This window comes from Macaca mulatta, chromosome 6 (assembly GCF_049350105.2).
Source record: "Macaca mulatta isolate MMU2019108-1 chromosome 6, T2T-MMU8v2.0, whole genome shotgun sequence".
Lineage (NCBI taxonomy): Eukaryota > Metazoa > Chordata > Mammalia > Primates > Cercopithecidae > Macaca > Macaca mulatta.
Window position 1 is genome coordinate 80,050,466 of NC_133411.1, and position 24,375 is coordinate 80,074,840.

Below are 24,375 nucleotides of genomic sequence, written 5' to 3' on the forward strand. Positions count from 1 at the left end.
ATTATGTCTTCCTATCTTAACATGGATTTTAATATAAAGTATGAGTTTCAATTAAATTATAATGTAAACTAAAATATTCATGATTTTGTCTGGTAGATATCTTTTAAGACAGAAATTTATATACTACTATCCTAGGGGATTACACCAAGGATATTATTATGTAGTTAATTGGTATGACTTTCCTAGAATGTAGGAACCTGCCTGTGCAGAATACTCTTTCTGGAGAAGTTTTTGAGGGAGCTAACCTTTTCTCTTTGCTTTAAGGAAAAGGTCCAGCTAAGTAACCAAAGCAAAATTAAAATCTGGCCAAATTTCTTTTTAAAAAAATTATTATTATTATTATTATTATTATTATTTTGAGACGGATCTCAATCTGCTGCCCAGGCTGTAGTGCAATAGTGTAATCTCGGTTAACTGCAACCTCCGCCTCCCAGGTTCAAGCAATTATCCTGCCTCAGCTTCCCAAGTAGCTGGGATTACAGATGCACACCACCACACCTGGATAATTTTTGTAATTTTTGTACAGACAGGGTTTCGCCATGTTGGCCAGGCTGGTCTCGAACTCGTGACCTCAGGTGATCCACCCACTTCAGCCTCCCAAAGTGCTGGGATTACAAGCGTGAGCTACTGTGCCCAGCCAAAATCTGACCAATTTTCAAAGAAGGATGTGGGACACTTCTTCAGTGTGCAGGACTGCTCCTGTTACAGGACATTTAACATCGGTAGGCACTAGGCACCGAGTGCTGGATCTCTCCAGGACTGGCGTGCCCTTGTTTCTTTCCTCTGTCCTTGCAAGCAGGCACAGGTCTCCAGTAACTTAAAGACCAAAGTAAAACCAAAGCTCCCTTCATTTTATCTCCATTGCACTTGAAATGGTAACTAGCAACTTTCTGGTTTACGAAGACTATGGCCATTTTGAGTCCTTGTCTTTCTTGGCCTCACCACAGTCCTCTGTAAGCTCCAAGCATTGTGCATTACTGTCGAACTATTTGTTTAGCTTTCGATTGTTGGCAAACAGTTCATGTGTTTGGACTTGGCCCTCTGTAAACTTTTCAAGGGCAGGACCTTGTATTTCTTCACGCCCTTCGTAATATTTCAGGACGATTTTTAAAAATAAATATTTGTTAGTTGAAGATTTCTTTGTAACTTATCGGAGTGTTGTAGGAAAGTTCTTTTTTGGTTTAACTTTGGATTTTAAATGCTGACTCTCACAAGCTTCTGTTTTGTATGGGAGAGAAATTTGTAGTTCTTGTTCTCAGCATATGTAGTTACATTTGTGCAAGTCACAGGAGCCCTAGGGTGGAGGTAGATTTCAATCACAATAGCAATTTTTTGACTCACCTTTCACCAGTGAAACCATCTGATCTTCAGTTCTCAAATTGTTTCTTCTTTCTTAAGACACGACTTATGAGTCCTTTTCCCAGTGCAGGCTTTTCTGATGACTTCAGCCAGAAAGCCCTGTCTTTTCCTGAACTCTCACAACACTGATTGTTTAACTTGGTCATCCCCACATTTCCCTCCTTACTGCTCCACCTGCCTAGGTCACGCTACTTTTTCCACCAACACGGCTGTGGCCAAGGGGCCAGCAACTTGTCAAATCGTGGAACCAGTGGGTTCTTTTCAGTTCTTAATGTTGGTTTGCTTCATTTACCCTGACATTTGCCTTCTTGTCCATCTATTTATTGAAACTGTCTCCTTTCTTGGATTTTGTCACATACGCCGCTTCTACATTTCTAACTTAACAATGGAGTTGGGTGGTTGGGAGTGAGGGATCTGGATTTGAACCTTGTCTGGGTTTGAATCCTGGTTCTGTCACTTAGTTGTTGTGTGACCTTGGGCAAGGTGCTCAACCTCCCTGTGCCTCACTTTCCTTATATGTAAAATTGGGATAATAATAGTAGGTATTACTTATGGTTGTAAAGGTTAAATAAACTAAGAAGCACTCAGAACATTGCCCCGTATAACAGAGTGCTCAAGAAATATCGGCTCTCATTGTTGTTTCTCAGACTATTCTTTCTCGATGTCTTTTGTGAGCTCCTCTTCCTCTAGTTTTCTCTTGGAGTTCTCCAAGTTTCTGTTCGAAAATAAGTCATTTTGGACTTGCAAGTAGCAACTCCCTTGATTATCTCATTTATATCCAATGGCCTTAACTACTATGTCAGATCAAAAATCTTTCTTTCCAACCCAGACTTCTCTTTCTGGAGCTTCAGAACTGTGTTTTCAACCCTTCCGAGACACAAGTCACCACATTTCATTGTTTTCTTCTTCTCATGTGCTTCTCCTTGGTCAACGGCACCATTCACCTAGTTTGCCATACTAGGAACCAAGGAGTCATGTTAATTCCCCCTAGTTCTTGTTTCCCACTACATCTAGTTCAGCACCAAGGCCTGTCCATTTTGTCTCCTAATATCTCTTGAATTTATCTTTCCTCTCCCTCTGACATTGCTTTCACTCAGCCTCTCAGTGTTCTTTGCCTAAAGGATCACAGTGGTCTCTTACTTAGTTTCCTTGACTTTGGTCTTTCTCCCCTTCTAGTCCATCCTTCACCTTCTGCCAGAAGATCTTAAAAAACAATTCGCCTCACATCCCTTCCCCACTTAAAAATCCACTTATTGGCTTGAAGTTCACAATACTTAGTAAAACGTATCATTGAGGTGCAGAAAAAGTTCCCATCCTTCTCTCCTGCCACCATTCCCTTAGTCTATTTATTTATTTTTTTAGAGACAGGGTCTTGCTCTTGCTTCCAGGCTGGAGTGCAGTGGTGCAATCACAGCTCACTGCAGCCTCAAACTCCTGGGCTCAAGAGATCCTACCTCAGTCTCCCAAGTAGTTGGGACTACAGGCACCTCTTATCACACCTGGCTAATTTGTTTCTGTCTTAGTCTGTTTTGTGCTGCTCTAATGGAATAACACAGATGGGGTAATTTATAAAGAAAATAAATTTATTTGGTTCATAGTTCTGGAGGCTAAGAAGTTCTAGCTGGTGCGGCTGAATCATCTCATGGCAGAAGGGCAAGAGAGCATGAGAGAGGAAGAGGGGGCCAAACGTCCTTTTGTAACAAACCCTCTCATGATAATAAACCCACACCCATGATAATGACATTAATCCATTCATGAGGGCAGAGTCCTCATGACCTAATCACCTCTTAAAGGCCCACCTCTCAATACTGTTGCATTGGGGATTAAGTTTCCAACAGGTGCTTTTCTGGAGGACATATTCAAACCATAGCATTCTGCCTCTGGACCCCCCAAATTCCTGTTCTTCTCACAATGTAAAATACATTCATTTTATCCCAATAGTCTCAAAATCTTAACTCATTCCAGCATCAACTCAGAAGTTCAAAGTACAAACTGTCATATAAATCAGAAATGGGTAAGATTCAAGGCATGATTTATCCTGAGGCAAATTCCCTCCAGTTGCGAGCCTGTGAAATCAAAAGAATATGTACTTCCAAAATATAATGATGGGACAGGTATAGGATAGACATTCCCTTTCCAAGAGGGAAAAAAGGCAAGACAAAACGGGGGCCTGCTCCTGAGTAAGTCTAAAACCCATTAGGAAAAGCAACATTACGTCTTAAAGCTAGAGGATAATCTTTGATTCCATGTCCCACACCTTTGGCGCACGGGGATGGGGGTTGGACCTCCAAGGTCTTAGGAAGCCCTGCCCTATAGCATTGCTGGGCTCACTCAACCCAGCAGCTCTCACAGGTTGGAGGCTTGTGTCTGCAGCTTTCCCAGGCTGGAGTTGCAAGCTGGTGACCCTACAGTTCTGGGGTCTCAGGGGTTGCCTCACTGTCATGACTCTACTCACAATTACCCTAGTGGAGGCTCTCTGTGGTGGCTCCATTCCTATGACAAGTCTCTGTGTTGGTTCCCAGCCTGTCCCAAGTGTCCTTTGACATGTAGGTGGATTCTGCCATGGCCCCACAGCTTCTGCATTCTGCACTCCTGCAGAATTAACACCATGTGGATGCTGCTAAGATTTGCTGCCTACACCTGTCAACTGAAGAATGATGAGGTTCATAAATTTGAAATGGAGAACTTTATTTCTCGTAAAGGGTTGCAGCCAGCAGAGTGGCCATTCTGACAGACTGGGAAGGGTAGCCTCCTGCCAGAAGCCCCAAAACAGACACTTTGAGAGAGGGACAAAAAGAACAAAAATGTTTGCTGAGCAAGGTGGCTGAATATAAGTTCAGTAAGCTACAGGAGAAGCTATGAATATTTAGGAAAGGAGAAACATGAGCATGCACAGTTGAGCTTCATGTCCCTTCATGGGTCCCATGTTCAAAAACTGGCAGCCTTAGCATAATCCAAGGGTGGAGTTTTTGGTCCTCTGACCTCTGACCTCAAATGCTGAAGCAGAGGACACAGAAATCCTTACTGTGCATTCTCTGTAGACTGGTCAGAACCACTCCGTGGTGGGTGGTCTCTTAGGCAAAAAAGGAGGGGCAGCATCAGGTAGTTGGTTGATATCAGTGGTGGAGTCTTTTGAAAGAGCTGTAAAGCCTTGAGGAAAGAAAACCTCATTGTGGTTAGCTAGGGAGTGGTTGTAACAAGAGATGTGTCTGAGCCTCCATCCTATTGTGGCCAATAATTCAGTTTTCAAGGTTACTCTGGGGTCCGCTTTGCCAAGAGATGATCTGTTCAGTCAGTTGGGGGACTTAGAATTTTATTTTTAGTTTACACACTTCCTGAAGTTGTGGCCTGAGCCACACTTGAGGCCCTTGAGCCATTCCTGGCATAACTAAGGAGTGTTGCCATAGAATATGGAGAGAAGAGACTTGAGGGCAACACTGGGAAACTAGCCCCAAGTTCCCAAGGATGCCCTGGGCCTTTCTTTTGACATATTTCCTTCTCCCCGGCCTTGGCACTCTGGACCTGTGATGAAAGAGGGTGACAACAGTAATCTCCAAAGTGCCATCAGGGCCATTCTCCCATCGTCTTGATGAATAGACTCTGGCTTGCTTCTATCCATATTAATCTCTCAGCAAACAGTTGATTGGCCACACCTTTGGTATTCTTTCCTGGACAGCTTTTCTCTTCTTTACATGGCTGGGCTGAGAGTTTCCCAAACCTTTATGTTGTGTGTTCCTTTCAATCATAAATTTCATTTAAAAATAATTTGCCTTCTCTCATTTTATTAGAAGTGGCCAAAGGAATATTATGTTGCTTGAATATTATGCAGCACTTTGAATATTATGCTGCTTAGATATTTCTTTTGACAGATATCCTAGTTCATTTCTATTAGATTCTGCCTTCCACAAAGTCCTAAGACATGGACATAAATTTGACAAGTTCTTTGCAACTTTATAATGAGGATGGCATTTATTCCAGTTTTTAATATCTTGTTCCTCATTTCTGTCTGAAACCTCATCAGAATGTCCTTTACCATTCATATTTCTACCAAATTCTGATCATGGTGCTTAAGGAATCTCTAAGAAGATTTATGCTCTCCATACAGATCTTGTCTTCTGAGCCCTCACCAGCATTGCCTTGAGTGCTCCACTTATGGCAATCTAGGCTTTTTCTAGCTTGCCCCTCCAAATTCTTTCAGCCTCCACCCATTACCTAGTTTCAAAGCTGCTTTATTTTTGGGTGTTTGTTATGGTCAGTCCTCCTTCTCAGTACCAATTTCCTGTCTTAGTCTGTTTCATGCTGCTGTAGTGGAATAACGCAGACTGGGTAATTTATAAGGAAAAGAAATGTATTTGGCTTATGGTTCTGGAGGCTGGGAAGTCCAAGACTGGGGGACCACATCTGCTTAGGGTCTTCTTGCCACACTATCCCATGGTGGAAGCTGGAAGGGCAAGAGAGCATGGCAGAGCAAGAGGGGGGCAAACCACTTTTATAACAAACCCACTCTCATGATAACAAAACCACTCATCCAATAACCACATTAATCCATTCACAAGGGCAGAGACCTCTTAAAGGTTCCACTTGTCAATACTGTTGCACGGGGACTAAGTTTCCAACCCATGCTTTTTGGGGAACACATTTGAACCACAGTAACCACCCATATACGTTTTTCTTTTTCTTTTTCTTTTTTTTTTTTTTTTTTTGAGGCGGAGTCTCGTTCTGTCGCCCAGGCTGGAGTGCAGTGGCGCGATCTCGGCTCACTGCAAGCTCCGCCTCCCGGGTTCCCGCCATTCTCCTGCCTCAGCCTCCCGAGTAGCTGGGAGTACAGGCGCCGCCACCACGCCCGGCTAATTTTTTTGTGTTTTTAGTGGAGACGGGGTTTCATTGTGTTAGCCAGGATGGTCTCGATCTCCTGACCTCGTGATCCGCCCGTCTCGGCCTCCCAAAGTGCTGGGATTACAGGCTTGAGCCACCGCCCGGCCCCCATATACGTTTTTCTCAATAGTCCTGGAAGTGGTCATAGCCCTATGAATAGGCTGCCTGAAAATGCAGACAAAAGAGAGAGGTGGTGTTGTCTCTGAGTAGTTAGATTTATTAACTTCTAAGGACTCTTACTTGGAAACCCTTCTGAGTAGCAGGAAGACTTTTTGTGTGCCTGTGCCTCCACAACTACTCTTTCTGCTTCTACTTTTTTTTGTCTCTTCAGTCTATTCAGCAGTCTTTGGGTTAGTCTCATGAAAATAAAACTTTAGCTGTGAAATAAATTCTAAAAATGTTTTCAGTAGTAGCAAATTCATTGGAAAATGTAAATAATAATACTAAAAAAGAAAACACCACCTATAGTAGCCACCACAAAGGAGAAAAAACTAATAGGAGGTATACATTCTAGCATAATTTTTAATTGAAATTTTTATTGACATAATTGTAGACCCACATGCAGTTGTAAGAAGCAGCAGAGATACTTCATATACTCTGCCAAGTTCCCCCAATGGAAACATTTTATAAAGCCATATTCAGACTTGTTGTAGTCTCAATATAACAACCAATCTAGACATTGACACATGTTATCAGTTGTAAGAAACAATAGAGATACTTTGTATACTCTGCCCAGTTCCCACATTGGAAACATTTTATAAAGCTATATTCAGACTTGTTGTAGTCTTAATATAACAACCAGTATAGACATTGACACATTTTATCCATCTAATTCACGTTTACTAAGTTTTACTTTATTATTTAGAGACAGAATCTAACTCTGTCATCCAGGCTGGAGTGCAGAGGCACAATTTCCCATAGCTGCAACCTCTGCCTCCCAGATTCAAGCAATTCTGGTGACTCAGCCTCCAGAGTAGCTGGGATTACAGGCATGCACCACCACACCCAGCTAATTTTTGTAGTTTTAGTAGAGATGGGGTTTTGCCATGTTGGCCAGGCTGGTCTTGAACTCCTGACTTCAAGTGATCCACCCACCTTGGCCTCCTACAGTGCTGGGATTACAGGCATGAGCCAAGGTACTAGGCCAGTTTTACTTATACTTTAGTATGTGTGTTTTAAAATTTCAATACCATTTTATCATTTGTGTAAGTTCATGTGTCTACAACCACAGGCAAGATACTGAACAGTTCCAAAACCACAAGGATCCCTCCTGTTACCCTTTTATAGTCAGAGCCACCTCTATTCCTCCAGTGTGGTGTCTAACCTTTGGCAACCGCTAATCTGTCTTCCATATCTGTAAATTTTTCATTTAAAAATATTATATATATGGAATTATACAGATTGTAACCTTTGGGATTGACTTTTATCGCTCAGCATAATTTCCTGAGGTTTCATCCATGTTCTCATACGTATCAATAATTTGCTCCCTTTTATTGATATGTAGTATACATTGCTCTGGTCTCTGTTATCTATAATACTGAAGTTTAACCTGTTGAAAGACATTTGGGCTGATTCTAATTTTTGGCTATTACAAATAAGGCTGCTATGAGCAATCATGTACAGGTTTTTGTGTGAACACATTTTATTTCTCCAAGGGGAAAATGCCCTTTTGCACAGTTGCTGGTGGCAGTTGCATGTTCGGTTTTTAAGAAACTGCTAAACTGCTTTCCAGAGTGGTTTCATTGTTTTGTGTCTCTACCAGCAATGTATGAGTGATCCAGTTTTTCCACATCTGCTATAGCATTTGGTGATGGCACTATTTTTTTGTGTGTGTGTTAGCCATTTTGAATGGTATGCATTGATATCTCATTGCGGTTTTAATTTCCATTTCCCCAATGGCTAATGATGTTGAACATGTTCATTTGCCATCTGTATATCCTTTTTAGTGAAATGTCTGTCCATGTCTTTTGTCCATTTTCTAATTGCATTGTTTGAGAGTTCTTTATATGTTTTGCTTACTAGCCTTTTGATGGATATGTGGTTTGCAAATATTTTCTCCCACTCTGGAGCATGTCTTTTCATCCTCCTTACATGGGCTTTCACAGAGCAGAAATTTTGATGTCTGGCATGGTTTAAAAGAAACATTCTTAGCCTTTTTTTTTTTTCGGGTCTACTGGGCCCTTGAGAATCTGATGAAAACTATAAAATAGTGACAGAAAAATGTACATGCACACAATAATTTGCATCTAATTTCATGGAATTCATGGCCTCTATAAAGTTTGTTGATGGACCATATGTTATGAACTCATGGCTTAATTAGTGTTGCATTAATTTCCAGCAATCCCACGTGAGACTCCAGGGAGAGTTACCCTCCCTCATCAAAGTAAAAAGTGGGAAACCCTGTAGCTTACAAAATAAGAGCAAGTTTCTTAGCCAGGCTTTATCTAGGACCTGACTCAAGTGTTCTTTTCATAGTGATACATTCCTTTACTTCTCTGGGAGGCATTGCCAGATTGCTACTTTAAACATTTGTAGATTGAAGAGCTACTCCACAAAGAAGAAATCTTTTCATATTGAACTCAGACTTTTAGGCATCAGCAAATGAATGAACTTTTGGGCTTTTGTACCTACCAGTTCAGTTTAGCAGCATGACTCTTGTCTATGTGATTTATTATTTTTCTTGCTCTACCTTTATAAAAATGAGGAGAAAATAAAGAAATAGAAATGAGATATTGAAGAAGCATGGATCTGATAAATTTGATATGATTACATGCAGTTGTGAGAAACAATACAGAGATACTTAGGTGTGCCCAAGCAGAGAATTGTCAGTATCAGCTGGGTTTTCACTGAACTTGATTATATATATTTTATTTATTTATTTGAGATGGAATCTCTCTCTGTTACCCAGGCTGGAGTACAGTGGCACGATCTCAGCTCACTGCGACTTCCACCTCCCAGTTTCAAGTGATTCTCCTGCCTCAGCCTCCAGAGTAGCTGGGATTACAAGTGCCTGCCACCACGCCCAGCTAATTTTTGTATTTTTAGTAGAGATGGGGTTTCACTATGTTGGTCAGGCTGGTCTCGAACTCCTGACCTCAGGTGATCCACCCGCCTTGGCCTCCCAAAGAACTTGATAATATATTTCATTGTGAGGGGAGAGCAAAAGTAAAGCACATGTAGGAAAAGCTAGAATGTATGTTGTTGAAAATTCTGGCTAAAAGGAAATGTGTAATTAACAGTGTTATTGCTAGATCTCTGGCAGAAGGACTCCTGGCCCCTATGAGTCTATTCATTTTTTGTCACAAATGTAGTATGTGTGTTTTAGGGATGGATTGTGTATAAACGTAGGAGGCTGATGATGTTTGCTCTCTCTGGTTCATAAACCTGTTGCTTCAACCCCTCAAACTCCTTTGTGTTTCCTAAAGATAACATGTGTCCATATCTGTCTTCATACTGAACCCCGACTTTCCATTTAGAGAACTTCTTTCTCTGTTCATTCTTGCCTGACATTACCATGTTCTGCCAGTCCAGTGGTCTTCCTGCTTGCATCCTCTAGCTTCTCATGAATGTAGATCTTATCATCCCAACTAGATTTTGAGCTCATCAATGATACAGTCAGCATTCTATATATTTTAATATCCTTCCCTAGATGGCCTGCATAGTGCTTTGCACATAGTAAGTGACAGTACATTGGGATTTGGACATGAAAGACATACTTTAGAAATTTATTGCTAATGAGGAAATTGATACCTTGGTAGGTCGTATCTTGCCCATGATGCTTGAGTGATGATTGAGCTTTGCGTTGACATGAACAATACATTAAACAGATTAATAGCGTAAGTAAGATTGTAAAGGGGATGTCTGATAGATTTAGAAAAAGCTTTTAAAGGGCTTAATCACTTTGTGTGTGTGCAAATATATCCTGAGAAATACAAGTGAGTGTGACAGGTTTGGCGGAACATTTTGTTAGCAGCTAGCTCATGCTCCTCTTTGTACTTTATAAACATTAGGCTGCACAATTTCAGACTGACTGGCTCTCCTTCCTCCCTATCCCCATCACCACCATTAGTTTGAATTAATGAGATCTTAGTGAATAGTTACTGTGTTGTTTCCTTTCTAATCTTCAGACATCTCCCCACTGAGTTTACCAAATAATTCAACCCTTCCACTTAAAGCTGCTTAGACCTGCATAGCTCAGGTAGATAACTCTAGTCTGAAACAGGTCTATAGACACCGTTGTGTGCTCAATAATAGGTTTATTTCAAATGCTCTCTCCCTACCCATTTCCATTGTGCTGGCATTGAAGGTTTTTACTTAGACTTGGCCTTATCTCCCAGTAGTTTACTGTTCTTTTCCAGTTAGTATAACAGTTGTGAAATGCAATTATAAGCCTACATTCCTAGGTTAGTATAAGGAACTGTGAGTCAGCATTTCCTTCCAAATGCAGAAAGTTTCAAATTAACATGGCAAATAGAATTGCCTCAATAGTTGTTGCTCTGCCCTTTGAATTTTCAAACTGTAGGGGGACCATTCAGCTCCATAAAATCAAATAAAATTCTGTGGAGCTTTATGTCTTACATTTGTGTGGTACAATGTATTTGGAATTCCTGATCCCTGGAGGTTCCTCTGGGCCATCAGGTTTAGGCTGAGCTGGGTAGGGCTATTTCAGACCCTTCTGACCCCAATTACCAATTACTGCTGAGTCATTTTGGTCAGTTTAATATTTAGAGATTCTGAGTGATTTTATTTGAAATAAATATTCAAAGTCTTAAAAAATCCTTTTATATACTTAACATGTAGTAATAATAATAATTAATAGTTGCAACTAGCATTTAGTGTTTCTGGTAGACACTAGTTTTTCTCTTTTTACCCTGTCAAATGTCTTAATCCTCCCAACAGTCTTTGGGGGAGGTATTATGATTAGTTCTACTTGACAGATGAGGAACTGGCCAAGGAAAGTAAAATAGTGAACCTAAAGTAGGCCAGGGCAGTGGCTCACGTCTGTAATCCCAACACTGGGAGGCTGAGGTGGGAGGATTGCTTGAGCTCAGGAGTTCAAGACCAGCCTGGGCAACATAGTGACATTCCATCTCTAAAAAAAAAAAAAAAAAAAAAAAAAAAAAGTGGGTGTGGTGGTGTGCTCCTGCAGTTCCAGCTACTCAGAGGGCTGAGGTTGGGGAGGATCACTTGAACTGGGGAGGTCAAGGCTACAGTGAGCCTTGATTGTGCCACTGCTCTCCAGCCTAGGTGACAGAGTGAGACCCTGTTTCAAAATAAAAACAAGGCCGGACGCGGTGGTTCATGCCTGTAATCCCAGCACTTTGGGAGGCCGAGGCGGGCGGATCACGAGGTCAGGAGATCCAGACCACAGTGAAACCCCGTCTCTACTAAAAATACAAAAAAAAAAAAAAAATTAGCCGGGCGCAGTGGCGGGCGCCTGTAGTCCCAGCTACTCGGGAGGCTGAGGCAGGAGAATGGCGTGAACCCTGGAGGCGGAGCTTGCAGTGAGCTGAGATCTGCCCACTGCACTGCAGCCTGGGCAACAGAGCTAGATAGACTCCGTCCCCCTCCCCCCAAAAAATAAAAAAATAAAAAATAAAAACAAAACCCAAAACAAAACTACCATAGCTGAGATTCAATGCAGCTTGTTCCCAAGCCTGTATTCCTAACTGTGAAGTTTTGCTGCCTTTTAGCCAGGCAAATCACTGGCTTTCAGACCAGTTGTATGTTACAAAAGGACTTTATGCTGAGGCTACAGAGAACATGGGATGGGATCAGACAGGCTAGTTTTACATCTACTAAGCCATTTCTAGCTGCTGGACCTCAGTCAAGTGCCACAACTTTGCTGAGCTTTTCCTCATATGTAAAGTGAGGACAGGAACATGTGAGGTCCCCTTATCTGAAGATAGCAGGTATGATATTGTGAAATGTACACAGTATTTTGACTTCGTTCTTTCTACTGTTTCCTGGCAACAATGCCTAAAATCCTTAGACTCTCCCAAATGATGTATTTTTGTATGCTAGTGAGGTGACTGGTGGCTGGAAGCCCCTAAGTAGTTTCAGGATAGGCACTGATCACAGGAAAGACTAAGGGAAGATTAGAGGATTGGGATATTCTGCTCCACCCCCCAACCTCTGGGGAGAAGAGGGGGCTGAAGGCTAAACTGATCACAAATGGCCGATGATGTAATCACTCATGCTTACATAATGAAGCTTCCTTGGAAACCCAAAAAGACTGGGTTCTTGGAACTACTGGATAGCTGAACACGTGGAGGTTCCTGGAGGGTGGTGCACCCAGGGGAGGGCAGGGAAGCCCCTTGCCCTTTTCCACATGCTTCACCCTATGTATGCATCTCTTCGTCTGTATTCTTTGTAATATCCTTTATAATAAACCAGTGCATGTAAGTGTTTCCCTAAGTTCTGTGAGCCACACCAGCAAATTAGTGAAACCTAGGGAGGGGGTTGTGAGATGCCTGATTTGTAGCCATTTGGTCAGAGCACAGGTGAAACACCTGGGACTTGCACTGGCATCAGAAATGCGGGACAGTCTTGTGGGACTGAGCCCTCAGCCTGTGGGATCTGATGCTATCTCCAGGTAGTGTGGGAACTGGAGGACACCCAGCTCCTGTCTGCTGCAGAATTGCTTGTTTGCTTCAACAAGCCAGGAAATTCCCCATCCCCCTGCTGAAGCATGTTGTGAGAGTACAGTAGAAGAAACTGTTTTTTTTTTTTTTTTTTCCTACTGAGGGGGTCACAGGGAAAGTCCCTTTATGTGAATCTCCTTAAAACGGGGACCAACATTTCATAGGAAGCAGTGGTGGAAAAAAGATTTGCCTAAAGTTCCATTTTCTTTTTTTTTTTTTTTTTTTTTTTTTTTTTTTTTTTTTGAGACGAAGTCTTGCTCTGTCGCCCAGGCTGGAGTGCAGTGGCCTGATCTCAGCTCATTGCAAGCTCCGCCTCCCGGGTTCACGCCATTCTCCTGCCTCAGCCTCCTGAGTAGCTGTGACTACAGGCGCGCACCACCACGCCTGGCTAATTTTTTGTATTTTTAGTAGAGACGGGGTTTCACTGTGTTAGCCAGGATGGTCTCGATCTCCTGACCTCGTGATCCGCCCGTCTCGGCCTCTCAAAGTGCTGGGATTACAGGCTTGAGCCACCGCGCCCAGCCTCCATTTTCTGAAAATGAAAATAAAGTATGAAAATAAGCATATTTGTAAAGTTTGTGTTTTAATTCCTTGGCTAAAAAGGAACATAAGATCATGGTGAGCGGTACAGGCTCTGGAGCAGGCTGCATTTGAACACCAGCTCTGCCGTTTTCTAACTATGTAGTCTTATGCAAATTATATTTTTCAATTTTGTGGTAATTCTAGGAATGAACAGAACATGAACTGTGTGTGTGTGTGTGTGTGTGTGTGTGTGTGTGTAGTATGTGATTAATTAAGGAGGGGGGTATGAAATTTTCTGATCAAACTGATTGACTACACCATACATACAATCTACACTGTCACATTTGATTTTCTTTTCTTTTCTTTTCTTTTTTTTTGAGACAGAGTTTTGCTCTTGTCGCCCAGGCCAGAGTGCAATGGTGTGATCTCGGTTCACTGCAGTTTCATTCTCCTGGGTTCAAGTTATTCTCCTGCCTCAGCCTCCCAAGTCACTGGGATTACAGGTGCCCACCACCACACCGGGCTAATTGTTTTCTTTTCTTTTTTTTTTTTTTTTATACAGAGTTTTGCTCTTGTTGCCCAGGTTGGAGTGCAATGGCACGATCTTGGCTCACTGCAACCTCTGCCTCCTGGGTTCAAGTGATTCTCCTGCCTCAGCCTTCCGAGTAGCTGGGATTACAGGCACCTGCCACCACATCCAGCTAATTTTTTGTATTATTTTAGTAGCAATGGGGTTTTGCCATGTTGACCAGGCTGGTCTTGAATTCCTGACCTCAGGTGATCCACCCACCTCAGCCTCCCAAAGTACTGGGATTACAGGCATGAGCCACCACACCAGGCCTCACATTTGATTTTCAAAGTATGATTATGAGGGTCATTTTTATTAGAAATACCCAAAAACTTCTTCCATTTTCTCAAGGAGTGGGGACGTGCTCTTATTCCTTTAATATGGACACTGTTACCTTTGAAACCTTTGTCTTATCATGATTTTCTTTTTAAGTTGTTAATGGGTCTCTGCCACATTCTCATTTAACTTGATAAGGGTACATTTTGAAAATCTGCACCTAAAAAGTGAGCCTTTTTCTCTAGTTGTCAAGCTGCAAGTATTTTTCCCAATAGTTTTCTTCAGGGTTTGTAGAATTAGGCATGGCCAATGGCATGTGGCAAGCTTATCAAGTTAAATTCTCATTGAATAATAGCTTCATATGTAATTTCAGCAGTTCTCATGATACTATTCTTTATTAAAAATGTCATGCTTTAAAAAATGTTCTAAATGTATTGTAAGTTGATTTGTCTTTTGTTTACACCATTCAGTAACAACACCAAGACCAATGCAAACAAACAATATACACAAAATCTGTTCTCTCTAAGTATGGAATGATTAGAGAATAGATGCCAGCATTCAGTGGAGTAGAGGGAGGGGAATAGAGAATGAACAGGGAGGCAGTTGCTTGCATAAGCTTTATTTTATAATATAAGTGTTCAGTTCACTTTTTGAGTATTTTTATGTGTAGATAGCATTGGCTTCTTCATATAACCTTGTAATGACAGGGACTTGGAAAGGACTAGTTAAGTAACACGGATTTCCTATATATTCCTTTCAAGGCTGCTAAAAGGATCATCTGAGATGATATTTGTAGAATATTGAGCAAGGTGCCTGAGTATTGCTTGTTAATTAGTTTTGTAAAAAGGCACACAAACCAATGTTTATTGACATATTCAAAGACAAAATTAAAGTCATAGGTTTTGTATTCATTCTGCCTTAGAATATTTTATTTAGATGCAAAAATGTGAGAAATTCAGAAATTTCATAAAGTCAAGAATTGATATTTTTCTGTGTAAATGTTATATTTACTTTCTTCTTTTATTAAAAACATTTTTAGCCTGTTTAAAATAGTCTAATACTTTTTTTTAGAGTTAAGCAAGAAAAGATATTTGGATATTATGTATTCCTCGTAAGTCTATAATACTGTATCTTGATGTTCTTTTTATAAGAGCTTCCCCCACTTGGGGAACAAACTTAAAAATTCTGGATGTGTAATAAGGCCCCAAGTCATTCCCTGGTGTCTGCCAGCAAATGTTTGGAAATACTTTGGTTTTTTTTATGTCCCAAGAAACATTTCTGGAAAATGTGGTACAATTTTTTTAAGTACTTGACTATGAGAAACTTGGTAATTGCAGATGAAGAACTCAAACTTTCACAGATAAAAGGAAATATAGAGGGTGGCATTTATATAGTGAAAAGTGACACCACATCAAGGACTTAAGCAGTTGTAACTTGCCTAGCAAATACAAACTTGTTTTATTATCAAACTTGGTGTGAAAGGAGGCATAGCATGGTTTAGCCACGTGACTCTGCAAGTGAGCACAGAACTCAGTGCTCTACTGTGAAAGAGGAATTAACTTGGAGAAAATCCAAATGAGAATATAAAATTTTAAAATATATTTCAGTTTGAAGTTTCATGGTTTTATTGAGTATATATTTGCTCTAGCATATTTTTTTCTACAATTAACCTGGGAAATTCTATAGGGCTTTTAGAAGGATTAGGACTGAGGGTGAGAACTGCGGGGACTTTATTTTTTTTCAAGGCGTGAAAAGTGTTTGCTCTGAAAAACAAAATTAATTGCTGTTCAAATGGTTTTTAAATTTCAGTATTGAAAAATGGCAAATGGTAGAGTAATGAATAATGAAATACAAGTTATTGGATATAAAGTGAAATGTAAATAACATTGTCTAGCCCTTGACATTTCACCTCTTGCTGAGATCATAGTATAATCCAAATTTGAGGGAGGCCTTTGATGCAGCTGGTTTCTTCCTGACTGAAAAGTGCAAAGCGTTGGCATCTGGGTCCTTCGTGAAACTGTGTGATGCTGGACTTTGCACTGTAGTCCACTGTAGCCTGCCTTCTCACTGTGTAAATACACAACTACATGGGCTCCCGTGAGCTTGTCACACGCCACAGGCCATGCCTCATTCTACAAAGCCTGAAGGAAAACTGCTGGGAAAAATACTTATAGCTTGACAACTAGGGAAAAAGGCTCACTTTTGGGGGCAGATCTTCAAAATGTACCCTTATCAAGTTTAAAAAAAAGGGGGGGGGATTAGCATGTATTCTATTTAATGTATTTATTTATAAATCATTTATAAAACATATAAATCATATTACTGTAACAATGTATATATATATATTTGTTTTTTGACTGGGGACAGGGTCTTGCTCTGTTGCTCAGACTGAAGGGCAGTGGTGCAATGGCATGATCATACCTCACTGTAGCCTGCAACTCCTGGGTTTGAGAGATCCTCCTGCCTCAGCCTCCTGAGTAGCTAGGACTACAGGCATGCACCACCATGCCTGGCTAATTTCAAAATTATTTTTGTAGAGACAGGGTCTTGCTATGTTGCCCAGGCTGATCTCAAACTCCATGACATGTTCCCTTTGGAAGATAAAAAAACCCAGAAATATATTTCTCCAAAAATTTACAGAATGCCGTATGAGGGCTTTTGTGGGTAACAAACTTTAAATGATTTTTTTGTTTTTTTGTTTTTTTTTGCAACAAAATCAATGGAAACATGGACAGATACTCTTTCAAAATGTTCTTACTGGCTGGGCATGGTGGCTTACGCCTGTAATCCCGGCACTTTGGGAGGCCAAGGCAGGCAGATCACTTGAGGTCAGGAGTTCGAGACTAGCCTGGCCAACATGGTGAAATCCTGTCTCTACTAAAAATACAAAAATTAGCTGGGTGTGGTGGCATACAGCTGTAATCTCAGCCACTTGGGAGGCTGAGGCAGGAGAATCATTTGAACCCAGGAGGTAGAGGTTGCAGTGAGCCAAGATTGCGCCACTGCACTCCAGCCTGGGCCACAGAGCGAGACTCTGTCTCAAACAAACAAACAAAAAAAAGTTCTTACTGTGGCATGTACTATCTATAATCTGTTTCTTTTGAAATACATTTTCTCTTTCACTTATTAAAATATCACTTTTTTTTTTTTCCCTGAAATGGCAGGTCATAAAAAGAAAAAGAAAATTACTTTTTTCTTGAAGGAACAGGCTAATTGTTTGAAAAACCAGTAAGTTTATAAGACTTCTATTTTTGTAAGAGAAAATTATGTAGTACATGTTTAACTTTGACAACTTTTTTTTTTTTTTTTTTTTTTGAGACGGAGTCTCGCTCTGTCACCCAGGCTGGAGTGCTGTGGCCGGATCTCAGCTCACTGCAAGCTCCGCCTCCCGGGTTCCCGCCATTCTCCTGCCTCAGCCTCCCGAGTAGCCGGGACTACAGGCGCCCGCCACCTCGCCCGGCTAGTTTTTTTTTGTATTTTTTAGTAGAGACGGGGTTTCACCTTTTTAAAGTACTTTGCCACAATATAACCAGCACATCTCAATGTAGTATAGATTTTTATGGTTACTTCCTATCTCATTACATACACTGCAAAGATTTGACCACATTGGATTTCTTATTTCCACAAAATTAACCATGTTGATTGATTAATGTCCCATAGAACATTTTGTGCTTTTGGCTTCAAGTTCTTTGTTGCAGTACCTTGCTCATGAATGACAAAGTGAATGAATCTCGTGTGTGGTGTTTTTTAAACTACTTATAAGAGCAGCTGCCTTACCAGTGGTTGTACTTGAACAGTTTTTGATAGAACACTATTTTTTATTAAAAAAGCAATTCACAGCTGGGCACCGTGGCTCACACCTGTAATCCCAGCACTTTGGGAGGCTGACGTGGGTGGATCACCTTAGGTCAGGAGTTCAAGACCAGCCTGGCCAACATGGTGAAACCCCATCTCTACTAATAATACAAAAATTAGCTGGGCATTGTGGTGGGCATCTGTAGTCCCAGCTACTCAGGAGGCTGAGGCAGGAGAATCACTTGAACCTGGGAGGCAGAGCTTGCAGTGAGCTGAGATTGAGCCACTGTATTCCAGCCTGGGCAACAGAATGAGATGCCATCTCAAAAAAAAAAGTAATTCACTCTTCAGAATATGTCTCCATATTCTCACTTAAAATGATGGGTTTTGGATGGGAGGGGAGTGAGGGATAAAAGACTACACATTGGGTACAGTGTACACTGCTTGGGTGATGGGTGTACCCAAATCTCAGAAATCACCACTAAGGAACTTATCTATGTAACCGGACACCACGTGTTTCTCCAAAAACCTATTGAAATAAAAATAAAAATTAAAAAAAATTTGAGTATATTTTATTATCAGAGAAAATCTAGCAAATGCCACACGAGTTGTGGAAAACATCTGTACTTTTTTCTAAGTGTACAGCAAACTTGCACAATTGAATTTGCTCTGATAGACTTGTTTTTTAAAATATTCAACAGTCTTCCATAGTTTTACTCATAAAGAAATGCATTTTATCTTTTTTGTCTTTAGAGATGGAGTGTCGTCATGTTGCCCAGGCTGGTCTCAAACTCCTGGGCTCAAGCAATCCACCTGCCTCAGCCTCCCAAAGTGCTGGGATTATAGGCATGAACCACTGAGCCTGGCCAAGGAATACATTTTAGTTTGCTGCTTTATTTCTCTGTATTATTTCAGCTATTTTTTCCCTCTTTTTTTTTTTTTTTAAATTATACTTTAAGTTCTAGGGTACATGTGCACTATGTGCATGTTTGTTACATACGTATACATGTGCCATGTTGCTGTGCTCCACCTCATTTACATTAGGTATATCTCCTAATGCTATCCCTCCCCACTCCCCCCACCCCACAATAGGCCCTGGTATGTGATGTTCCCCTTCCTGTGTCCTGGTGTTCTCATTGTTCAATTCCCACCTATGAGTGAGAACATGCAGTGTTTGGTTTTCTGTCCTTGTGATAGTTTGCTCAGAATGGTTTCCAGCTTCATCCATGTCCCTACAAAGGACATGAACTCATCCTTTTTTATGGCTATATAGTATTTCATGGTGTATATGTGCCACCTTTTCTTAATCCAGTCTATCATTGATGGACATTTGGGTTGGTTCCAAGTGTTTGCTATTTCTGCTTTTTTTTTTAAATTTTTTTTTTAAGCTACCACATTTCCTATACTAATGCATTTTTTTGAGGGGGCTATTAAGTGGAAATCTCAAAGTACTAGGATTATGTACAAAAATACATAAGGATCTTTTTTTTTTTTTTTTTTTTTTTTGAGTTGGAGTCTCGCTTTGTCGCCCAGGCTGGAGTGCAGTGGTGAGATCTGCAAGCTCCGCCTCCCGGGTTCATGCCATTCTCCTGCCTCAGCCTCCCCAGTAGCTGGGACTACAGGCGCCCGCCACCACGCCCGGCTAGTTTTTTGTATTTTTAGTAGAGATGGGGTTTCACCGTGTTAGCCAGGGTGGTCTCCATCTCCTGACCCCGTGATCCGCCCGCCTCAGCCTCCCAAAGTGCTGGGATTACAGGCATGAGCCACTGCGCCCGGCCAAGGATCTTCTAATTTTATCGTCAAGTTAAGCAAATTTTGTGAAAGACTGGAATTGTATGAGGCATGACTATAAACATAGATGACAAATTGCTAATATATTGAAGTGCAGCAGACATTTAAGATGAGGATCATAGTATGTGCTAGTGGATATAAATTAATTTTTTAAATGCCTTCTTGATAATTTAGAATTTTGGAGGGATCAGCTTATTGATGTTCCTGGGTTGGCCATTATTTTTATTTTATGGGTGGCTGGTGAACAATTTATATTCGGAATAGGAGTCTCAGTTCTTTCATATTCTTGTTAGTATTATCTTTAATTTGAAGTTTCTCACACTCTGGTTTGTAAAGTTAGTTTCATTAAAAATTGATGAATATAGGCTGGGCATGGTGGCTCACACCTGTAACCCTAGAACTTTGGGAAGCTGAGGCAGGCAGATCACTTGAGGTCAGGAGTTGGAGACAATCCTGGCCAACATAGTGAAACCTCATCTCTCCTAAAAAATACAAAAATTAGCTGGGCATGGTGGTGCATGCCTGTGATGCCAGCTATTTGCTAGGCTAAGGCACAATAATTGGTTGAACCCGGGAGGCAGAGTTTGCAGTGAGCCGAGATCATGCCACTGTACTCTAGCCTGGGCAATAGAGCGAGACTCTGTTTAAAAAAAAAAAAAAAAAAAAATTGATTATTTTCTGTAATCCCAGCACTGTGGGAGGCCAAGGCAGGAGGATCACTTGAGGCCAGGGGTTTGAGACCACCTAAACAATGTAGCAAGACCCTATCTCAAAAAAACAAAAAAAAACAAAAAAAAACAAAAAAAAAAACAAGTTAGCACACCTATCATCTTAACCATGTGGGAGCCTGAAGCAGGAGGAGCGCTTGAGCCCAGGATATCAAGGTTACAGTGAACTGTGATTGTACGGCTGCATTCCAGCCTGGATGGCAGAGTGATACTGTTTCAAATAGTAACAATAATAAATGGATTATTATAATCTATAAACCCATTTAAGTGGGTCCACATAAACTGCCACAGGACATGATATTTTAAATAAAATTGAGGGCTGAGAAGGGCCCTGTTGTCAAACCCTCTGCCTTGTAGGACCCTCAGTCATCTCTCAAGATATCTCAGGAAACATGTCTTGGGACCTAGGAGGGTGCTATCACCAGTGTGTATATGAAGTATTAGTAAAACTTAAATTGTTTTATAAAAAATACCTAAAAATAGAACTTTTCATATTCGCTTTCTTGCCAAGTGTATCCTTTGGGGATTACTGTACTAAATGTCACAATTCATTCATTCTTTTTTTTTTTTTTTTTTTTTGAGATGAAGTTTCACTCTTATTGCCCAGGCTGGAGTACAATGGCACAATCTCAGCTCATTGCAACCTCTGCCTCCTAGGTTCAAGTGATTCTTCTGCCTCAGCCTCCAGAGTAGCTGAGATTACTGGTGCCTGCCAGCATGCCCAGCTAATTTTTGTGTTTTAGTAGATATGGGGTTTCACCATGTTGGTCAGGCTGGTCTTGAACTCCTGACCTCAGGTGATCCACCCACCTCAGCCTCCCAAAGTGCTGGGATTACAGGCGTGAGCCACTGTGCCTAGCCCCACAATTCATTCTTAAGAGAAGCCCCTAAATTACTGCAGCAGGGCTGAGGCTGGGCATGATGGTGCACACTTGTAATGCCAGCCACTCGGGAGGCTAAGGCATAAGAATCGCCTGAACCTGGGAGGCAGAGGTTGCAGAGCCAGGCTTGGCCTAAGGAGCAGAACCCAGGCCTCAGGTGTGCAGTGGGAAGGAGGCAAGGGTGCAGGGACAAGTGAGTCTCCCTGTCTGCCCCATTTAGAATTCTCATGCAACCTGCTCCTCCCTGTCTCCCAATCTTTCATTCTCTTTTGTTCAGCTTGGAACTCCTTGAAGGCTGGACCACTTTCTGGCAGACCCAGAAGGCATGTCTTTATTATCTTTGTGTAATACCTGGCCCACAGTTGGTGTTCAGTGAGTGATGCTGGGTTTTTTTGTTTTTTCTAAGTAGGAAACAAGTTTCTAAGTGCTATTTGTTTACTTTAAAATTTTTAATTGTGGCAAAATAGACAACATAAAAATTACCATCTTAACCATTTTTAACACAGGCCAGTAGTGGTAAGTATATTTGCATTGCTGTGAAACCATAACCATTGTGCATCTCCAGAACACTTTCATCTATGCAAAACTGAAAGTCCATATCCAATAAACAATACACTCCTGTGTACCCCACCCTGGCAACTACCAATCATTTTTTTTCTGCTTCTCATGTCAAACTCATGTTTGATTACTCTAGGTACCTCATAGAACTGGCATCATAGAGTATTTGTCCTTTCTGTCTGAGTTATTTCACTTAGGGTAATGTTGTCAAGGCTTGTCCAGTTGTAGCATTTGTTGGAATTATATTCCTTCTTAAGGCTGAATAACATTCCACTGTATGTACACACCACATTTTGTTTATCCATCCATCTGTGCTATTTTAAAGGGGCAGGCACACCCAGAAGCAGATCCAGGTGCGCACGCCTGGCAGAGAGGTTGGTTAGCTTGACAGTGGGCTGCATCCTACCCATGCAATCATGCAGCTGAACTCTCTGGCCCTCTGTGTAAGGGAGGCAATAGAACTATCTTGTCACTGTGCTGTTCTGCCTCATGCAATCATGCAGCTGAATTCTCTGGCCCTCTGTGTAAGGGAGGCAATAGAACTATCTTGTCACTGTGCTGTTCTGCCTCATGCAATCATGCAGCTGAATTCTCTGGCCCTCTGTGTAAGGGAGGCAATAGAACTATCTTGTCACTGTGCTGTTCTGCCTCACCTGGCCAAAAGTGGACTCTGACTTTGGAATTACCTGTGAGCCAAGCGATGAACACAGGTGAAACTTTCAACATGCTTATGTTGACCTTTCTTGGCTTTCTGAAATATTTTTATTTTAGGAGCAGTCTATGGGATAGTGTCTGGTGTCACAGGGTTTCCATATGTGTGGAAACTAATATAAAATAATAAGGTGGTGGGATATATATTTTTTCAAATTCAAATTATTTTGCTTCATGTAGACACGACATGTACTATAATTACTATGATTTTTTATTTCGATAATATATGCAAGACTTACCATTTGAACCATTTTTTCAGGTACAACTCAGTGGAACTAGGTACATTCACATTGTTGTGCAACCATCACCCCCACCAGCCATCTCCAGAACTTCTTTGTCTTTCTAAACTGAAACTCTATAGACATTAAATAACTCTCCATTCTCCCCAATGTCCAGCTTCTGGTAATCTCTATTCTACTTTCTTTTTCTATGAGTTTGACTATCTAGATACCTCATTTAAGTCAAATCATACAGTATTTGTCCTTTTGTGATTGGCTTATTTTACTTAGCGTAGTGTCTTTAAGGCTCATTCATGTTATAACACGTACTAGAATTTTGTTTCTTTTTAAGGTTGAATAATATTCCATTGCATGTGTATACCACATTTTGATTATCCATCTGTCAGTGGACATTTGTTTTTTTTCCTATCTTTTGGCTATTGTGAATAATGCTGCTATGAACATAGGTATAAAAATTTGTTTGAGTCCCTGCTTTCAATTCTTTGGGTATATACCTGGAAGTAGAATTGCTAAGTCATATGGTAATTCTACGTGTAATTTTTGAGAGGCCATCATATTGTGTTCTCGAGAGGATATGTTATTTAGATAGCATGTTAGTCCTTCATTCTTTTATATTTTGTCTCTGCAGTTTTCCTATCTAATGAGTTTGCTCCTCCCTCCACAATGTTGATAACTGCAGGCAGGACAGGGAGAGCTCAGCTGGTGGGTTCCATGGGGCCTCCTGCAATAACTGCTCTTGTTTACTATTTTCATTGCAGATGCGAAAGCCATGGAGTTGAGCTGCAGCGAAGCACCTCTTTACGTAAGTTGCTAAGCACTGGGCTTCAGGTCCAAGGGGCGCTTTCTTAACTCCAAACCATGTGACTGAAGTGGGGAGAAATGTTTTTCTTGCTATTGAGTTAAGGCTTTTTAAAAACAATACACTGAGCATTACTGTCTAGTTCAAGTATTTGCATGGAGCCTTTTAAAACTGGTTGGCTCCTATTTTAAAGTCTGGTTTTTATATTTCCCTCAGTATTTTTTTTAACTGTGTAATTTCTGGACTCAGAAACACTCACTTCACTCATATAAGTGGTGTGTGAACATATTATTTTATGATTATATCCTGATAATAGTCAATAACTTCTCTGTGTGTCTTTTTGAGGGGAAGGTTTCGTGATAATTGTGTTAGCTAAAAGTACAAAATAAGAATTCAAACAAAAAGTGCTGGGACATAAACAGAAGTGGGAGTTGGCACTGGGGGACAGGAATGCCCAATGAGATTTGTAGTTAGATGTGCTGTCTAGGCCCAGGAGGATGCCATTCTGAGAACAACTCCTCGGGTTAACAGGGAAGTGAACAGATTGTTTCCTCACACAGAAAATGGCAGATGGGCTCATCTCGCCTCCTTCCTTCTGATTTCAAACAAAACTTCCTTTGTTGGAAGGG

At 41.0% G+C, this 24,375-nt stretch overlaps 1 protein-coding gene across 4 annotated transcripts in view; it reads left to right on the forward strand.

The window, feature by feature from the left end:
- The window catches only part of ARHGEF28 (Rho guanine nucleotide exchange factor 28), a 313,068-nt gene that overhangs the window by 38,550 nt on the left and 250,143 nt on the right, over positions 1-24,375 (forward strand). For all 4 annotated transcript variants that reach the window (XM_078004863.1, XM_078004862.1, XM_015140272.3 and 1 more), the window contains exon 2: positions 23,706-23,749. In XM_078004863.1, coding sequence (XP_077860989.1) covers positions 23,706-23,749 — 44 coding nt within the window. The remainder of the gene's footprint in view (positions 1-23,705; positions 23,750-24,375) is intronic.